Source organism: Diceros bicornis, chromosome 14 (genome assembly GCF_020826845.1).
Source record: "Diceros bicornis minor isolate mBicDic1 chromosome 14, mDicBic1.mat.cur, whole genome shotgun sequence".
Taxonomy (NCBI): domain Eukaryota; kingdom Metazoa; phylum Chordata; class Mammalia; order Perissodactyla; family Rhinocerotidae; genus Diceros; species Diceros bicornis.
Genome location: NC_080753.1, coordinates 36,751,041 through 36,758,756, shown reverse-complemented (window position 1 = coordinate 36,758,756; position 7,716 = coordinate 36,751,041). Strand labels below are relative to the sequence as shown.

The 7,716-nt window shown below is 36.1% G+C and overlaps 1 protein-coding gene and 1 pseudogene across 1 annotated transcript; one reads left to right on the top strand and one right to left on the bottom strand.

Annotated features, from left to right (window-relative positions):
* Positions 1 to 930, top strand: LOC131413468 (olfactory receptor 1361-like). Its single transcript, XM_058553997.1, has one exon. It carries the CDS (start codon positions 1 to 3, stop codon positions 928 to 930), a length of 930 nt encoding a protein of 309 aa, XP_058409980.1.
* Positions 931 to 4,636: 3,706 nt separating this feature from the next.
* Positions 4,637 to 5,551, bottom strand: LOC131413315 (olfactory receptor 11A1-like; annotated as a pseudogene).
* Positions 5,552 to 7,716: the final 2,165 nt, after the last annotated feature.

Here is a 7,716-nt window from a genome sequence, read left to right as displayed (position 1 = left end):
ATGAACTGCAGCAAGAACCCTGACTTTGTCATCTCAGGGCTGTCCAGTGACACAGAGAAATGGCAGTTCCTCTTTGGTCTCTTCTTGGTCCTCTACTTTCTGAGCCTCCTAGGGAACTTGCTACTTCTTCTGGCCATTGATGCTGATATCCGCCTCCACACTCCCATGTACTTCTTCCTCAGCCAGCTCTCCCTGGTAGATCTCTGCTTCACTACCACCACAGCCCCCAAAATGCTGGAGGATTTGTGGACCAGCAATGGATCTGTCTCTTTCTCCGGATGTCTGACCCAATTATATTTCTTTGCTGTTTTTGCTGATATGGACAACCTGCTTTTGACTGCCATGGCTATCGACTGCTATGCTGCCATCTGTCATCCTCTGCACTATCCACTGCTAATGACTCCTTGCAGATGTGGGCTACTGGTGGGTGGGTCATGGGGAGTGGCCCACTGTGTCTCTCTTGTCCATGCCCTGTTGCTATCTCAACTGTCTTTCCATACTAACGAAGAGATTCCCCACTTTTTCTATGATTTTGGCCCACTTTTTCAATTTTCTTGTTCTGATGCTCACCTCAATGAGGAACTGAAGTTGGCTTTGACAGGGTTTTTAGGAATCAGTCCTCTCCTCTGCATCATAAGTTCTTATGTCCATATTTTCCATGCTGTAGCTAGGGTTCCATCAAAACAGGGGAAAAAGAAAGCCCTGACCACATGCAGCTCCCACCTCTCCATGGTCATGCTCTTCTACAGCACAGTCTTTGCCACCTACCTGAAACCCCTATCAACTTCTCACTCCTCTGGGGAACTGGTTGCTGCTGTCATGTATACCCTGGTAACTCCTACTCTCAACCCGTTTATTTATAGTCTGAGAAGTAAGGATGTGAAGACTTCACTGAAAAGAGTTCTGGGCATAGAGAGTTTGTGGAATTAGGAATAATCCCCATAACCAAGCATTTTGGGAAAAATCCTTCCCTACTTTACCATTGCATTTACAAAGTGAGTCAGTTAACAGCAAGGCTGTCACAGAGCATTATATGATATATTGGAAAGAACACTATACAGAAATTAGGAGAACTAGGTTCTAGGTCCCACTCAAGGTGTGAGTTTATTTATACACAGTAAGTTTCAATAATATTAGTGTTAGAAGGCTATTAAAGAACAGCTAATCCAATCCAGTTTTAGGTATATATATATATACCTAAATGCTGTGTGAATACAAACATTTTTCTTTTTCTCTGACTGTCCATTCTTCAGCTGGACACTGGATGGCACTGAACAACAACATATCAAAGAGTGATAATATATAAATGCTGATGAATATACATAAAATGTAATTATTATATCAAAAATTATATCAATATGTCAAAGAGAATATAATATATATTACATTATAATATAATACATGTAATTAGGTATTCCACATAGATATAATGTAACTGAGGGTGGATTATATGAGCTGTAACACTAATATTATTAAAACTTGATCATCTATTTCTATCACTACCACCATTTTGATTACCATTGCCCTTTTTAGCAGTAGTTTAATAATGAAGATCCTCACCATCAGCTTTACTATAGTCAATACCATCTTTGTTAACAGGGTCACTATACAAATTACCATCTTCAGTACTATTCCCATAAATTCTACCAGTACCATCACCATGAGTAAGAGAGTGGAAACTTGTTTTTCCCCTTTTAACGCCTCGTTTTCAAAACGTTTTATCTATTTGTGTGTTTGTGCTATATTTGAAGGAGTCTGCAGAGATTCTACCAGTCATTGCTGAGAATCGAAACACTGGCAATAATAGGATGATTTTTAAGAAATATTCTTGTTTATGCTTAATAGAATTAAAGAATATTTCCCATAAAAGTTTGTGTGTGTGTTTTCCACACCAGCAGCAAACATTTATTGACTATTTACTATGCACTGCTAATTTTTATGCATGCAGTTTTTTTATTTACGTAAAATTGGTATTTAATATTATATAAGTTTCAAGTGTACAACTTTATAATTTGACATCTATATACACCACAAAGTGATCACCACCAAAAGTCTAGTTACCATGTATCACCATACAATTGACCCATGTAAGTTTTATTCATAACTTTTGTTTTGCAAAAATAGAGTATCTATGTATCACTCAAAAACCGGATTCTTCTTTCTGATATAGATTGTCAAAGATGCAGAGAAAAGATCAATTGCATTGTATTATATACAGAAAATGCACTCTAACTAGTTCTGTCACTATTAGTCCAGCTTGTCTCTCTATATATACCATTCACTGTATCAAAGCAGAGAATATGAATTATGTTTCTTTGTGCTACCCTCTATAGTTCATGCTATTGTACACTGTACATTGTGGACTCTACGTACCCGATGATTAATTCTATTCAGGAAAACAACTCTAGCTACATGGATTAGATACAGCCCTAACTTAGAAGAATAACCCTGATGAAGCAGCTGGCGGCTACAGTATGAGGTGTTAGAGTGTGGGAAGCTGTGCCTCTGGGAGCCCAGAAGTACATTTGAATTGGGGAGAGGTCTGTAAGCTGTGACTGATAGCCAGACATGTGAAGGGAAAGACTATTTGAGACTTAGCAGGGACAAGCTGCTACAGGATTGAAATAAAAAAAAAGTCACGAGTGGTGGGGCACGGCTTGGGGAAGAGCAGTACCAGGAAAATGTGCTATTCTGACTCTGCTGAACTGGGGAAATCTCATTAACACTTCATTAACACCACTGCCATCCAGCTGAGACACAGAATGCCCAACCTTTAAGAGTGAAAACCACATCCTTGAGTAATATCTGTTCTACATCTGGCTTAGCAAAGCCTAAAAACAAGTCCTAACAATGTCCACAGGGAAGAGTGAAATTGGAAGTTGAGTCAAGCCAAGTTAGAGAGGCTTGAAAAACACCTTGGGCTTACATAGATACACACTATTACAGCATAAAATCAAGACTACTCAAGTTCAAGTAGATTTTGCTAGAATTGAAAAGCTTTCTAGAACAAAAACTAGCATTCTTCAAAAAAAAATAACAGAATCTAGAGTTTCTACAATGACTGATATTCACTCAAAAAATTACTATTCATATAAACTCATGGGAAAATCTGATCAATATTCAAGAAAAAATAAATCAATAAAACTGAATCTGATGTGACCCAAATGGAGGAATCTGTAGACAAAGATTTTATAACAGCTATTTAAACCTGAAATCAGTGGTCAATACTATGAATAGCATCACTAAAAGTGGGAAAAACAAACATTGTGTGCCTCATGATATAATGCAACAGCAATAACATAGCAAACTTGGTATACCCTGCTTAAAAAAGTTAACCAAGATCTAATCAAGCGTCTATTGAACTTTCAATTTATATAAAATACAAGATATTAAGGATAGAAGTAAAACATAACCACTAGTAAGCAATAAACGTAATTTGGAACATGAAACATTCTACAGGACAGATAAGCCAACTTCGGCAATGAGTCAATGGCGCAAAAAAAAAAAAAAGGAGAGGAGAATTGCTGTGAAATAAATGTACTAAGAAACATAACATAAGACACATCGTGTGAACCTTGTTTGGATCCTAATTTTAAGAAATTACTTAAAGATAATTGGAGAAATTTAAGCATTATATATTTGATGATAAGAAAATATTGATAATTTTGTTAAGTATCATAATGGCATGATGGACATGATTTTTTAAAATGTCTTTGTCAGTTTAAGAGCATACTAAATACTTATATGCGGAATACATACTTACACAATTTATACAACACAACACTTACACAACATCTAAAACTTGCTTTAAAGTTTTCCAGCAAAAAAAAAAAGGAACTGTAGGTAGTTGAAACAATATTGGCAAAAGGTTGATGTCAAAGCCGGATAATAGCTACTTAAGGGTTCATTATGCTACTCTCTGTACTTTTCTGGATGTTTGAAGTTTTCTACAATAAAAAGTTAAAAAGAATATGTAAAATGCATTCAGCTTTAAATTTTTAAATATATGCATATCCTTAGACCTGACAATTCATGTACTAAGAATATATCAAAGTGAAATATGGATATAAATGATGTTTTTATAATGAAAGAATTGAATACAACTAAAAAGTCCCAATAATAGAAGATTATTTAAACACATCATGTTCAGCCATACTATGAAACCCAGAAGAATAAAAACATACATATTTATTGATCTTGAAAGATGTCCATGACATAGTGTTCACTGGAAAACTAGATTACAAACTCAGCAATCCAACTTGTTTATGTAAAACAAAAATCTGATGTCATACAACAATAATATAAATAGCCAATATTTCTAGGTTTCCTTTGGTGTTACAGTATTTGTTGAACTATTTTTCTATATTGAATATCCATGGCCTATTTAATAAAGAAATAATAGAATTTAAAATAAAATTTGTAAATCTAGCACTTGAAAATTGCCATATCACCCTCTCTTTTAGTGGAACTACAGAAGGGTTAGAGGGCAACAACAAAATAGACAAAGTTATTCTTCTCCAAACAATCTTGGAAGACTTTGCAATGGAGAGATCTGAACTGCAAAATAAAATCTTCAACTTCCGCTTTCTTAAATCAAGTGTTTCAATTTCCACACCTAGAGACACCTTCTCAGTGGCTAATGAATCATCTTATTCCAAAGAATGCAGATCACAGGACTGAAGATGGTAGTGACCTTAGTGTAGGGCAGGGTAAAGATCTTGGAGAGGATCTAGGAGCTGATAGCAGAAGATGCAATGTACAAGACCATGAGAATTCCATAGAATGTAGATACTACAGGTGGAAGGAGCATGTGGAGAAACTCTTCAGCTGCTAACTCCAGCAGGAGCATCCAGCACAGGCACCACAATCCAGGATAAGAAGTCAGAATCAGTCCAAAGGGAACAATGAGGCAGACCACAGAGAGAATGAATAATGTCATCTGAGCCACTCTGGGATCCGAGCAAGCCAGGACCATCAAAGGCATAAAGTCACAGTAAAATTGGTCAATGTGATTGAAGCCACAGAACATCAGATGGACCATTAGGGCCACAACTAGTCCACCTACCATGAAGCCAGAGAGCTGGGCTGTGTCCATCAGCTCCAAGCACCATCTGGGTCACATAAGGAATGGGTTGCAAAGTGGGTAGCTGATCTCCAGACAACAATCATTTACTATGACAGCCAGCAGGAAGCAATCAGCTATGCTGAGGGAAAAAAAGATATAGAACTAGGACAAGCAACCAGCCACAGAGATGGATGCCTCCTACAGGAAGACTTCCCACATTTTTGGCACCACTTTACAGATTATCAAGAAAGGACAGATTAATGTAGAGATTTTCAAGGAAGGACAGATTAATCAGGAAGAAATACACGGTTGTGTGTAGCCTCTGGCAGCTAACCATGGCCACAATAATTAGCATATTCCCTATGATGATGTAAGCATAGAAGACAGCGATCACAATAAAGAAGGGAGATGCAGCTCAAGTATGTCATAGAAACCAAGGAGGACAAATTCAGTAATAGTTTTGCTTGCTATGGGGACAATTTCCATATGGACCATCCAAGTTTCTGCTTGGCAGTGTTTAGGGGAAAATTTTTAATGTGTCTCTATATCTTCTATACCAAGCCTAAGATTGGTAAGACTAAAACAAAAAGATAAAAGTGAGCCTCCAAAACAAGGATCATTTACACAAGTCTTCATTTTTCCTCCTTTTTAGTTGCTTACTCCTTTCCCAACTCCTATTCTTCCCTGCATTCCTTAATTATGCTTACTTTTCAAGGCTCAAGAGAATTTATCCAAAATTACAATTTCAGTCTTTCAAAACCCTTTACCTTATTAATTCAATCTAATGTCTCTATGATATAATAAATTCCACTCTCTTAATCTGTATAACCAGTCATATAGACTTCGTCATGAGCAACCATGTAATATCCTCTAAATGCCTGCTAGGCATATCCCATCATAAGCTCAAAATCAGCATGGTTAAAAACAAACTCTTGTCTCTTCCTCAAGCACAATCAACTCCACTAGAGTGGTTTGAAAATTATGCCTGAAACCCAAGCTTACTATATCACAGTCACCTTTATTTCAACAATCTCTTTCATTCCTCATTCCCCAACCAGTGAAATTTCATCAACTGTTCCTTGGAAAATTCTTATGTATTGCTTCCTCTCTATCCTATGCTTATCTTAGCACAGTGTTCCACAGTTTGGACTTTTAGTTTCTAGTTTTTTCTTTCCCTTATCAAAATAATCTTCCTTAAATACTGGCTTCACCAGGTCATTCAAGAGTTTATGGCAGAAATACGACAAATGATCACGTCACGGGAAGTGTAGATGCTGTGGGAGCAGTGAGAGACCAAACCCATACTGGAGTTGTGATGGGATAAGGGGAGGGCAAGGGGAAACAAAGTCAGAGAAAGTTTCCTAAAGAAGGGAGCAAGTAGACGAAGTTTTAAAGAAAAGGAAACAATTAGCCAGGCAAAAGACGAGGAGTAAAGAGGGCATTCCAGATAGGAGAGGCATATGTGAAAGCAAAGATGTGTAATTGACATGGCACTTTGAGGATCTAAAAATGAGTCTGTGTACCTGTAGAGAAAATCTCATATGCTATCCAGAGAGATGTGTTTTACACTGAAGACAACGAAAAAACATCAATGTTTGGGAGCAGAAGGGAATGATATTGAAAAAAATATATATGTAAATGTAGATGTAGATATAGATATAAACATGCAGATACATACAAATATCGTCTTAGTGTTTTTTCAAATTGTTGAATTAATAAAGGAACTACAAAACAGTTAGAAAGTAATTAACAAAATGGTATTAGTAAGTCTTTACTTATCAATACTTTAAATGTAAATGGATTAAATTATCTAATCAAAAGACACAGAGTGGTTTAATGGATAAAAAAGCAAGATCCAGCAATATGATTCATACAAGCGACCCACTTTAGGAAACACATAGGCTGAAAGTGAAGGGATGGAATAAGATATTTTATGTAAATAGTAACCAAAAGAGAGCAGGTACGAATTTGTAATCATACAAAATAGACTTGCGTGACACAAAATAGACTTTCTGTCAAAGTCGGTCACAACAGACATAAAAGATTGCTGTATAACGATAAATGAGTCCATTCATCAAGAAGATATAACAATTATAACTACATTGGAGCACTTATATAAAGCAAATATTAAAATAATTAAAAGGAGAAATAGACAACAATACAACACTAGGGGACTTCAATACCCTATATTCAACAATGGATAGATTACTGGATAGATAATCAATAACGAAAGTGGATTTGAGTAAGAATATAGAACAAATGGACTTAACAGACATATACAAAACAGTCCCACCCACAGCAGCAGAATATAAATTCTTCTCAGTTAAACATGGAACATTCCCCAAGACAGATCACATGTTAGGCACAAAACAAGTTTTCATAAATTTAAGAAGATTGAAAATATATCAAGTTATCTTCTGACCACAATGGTATTCAAACTAACAATGGTAACAGGAAGAAAAATGGAAAATTTTTAAACGTGGAAATTAAACAACACGCTACTGACAACCAATGAGTCAAAGAAAAAAATCAAAAAGGATATCGAAAAGAACTTTGAGGCAAACAAATATGGAAACACAACATACCGAAACTTACAGGATGAAGCAAAGCAGATGTAAGAGAGAAATTTATAGCAATAAGTGCCTACATTA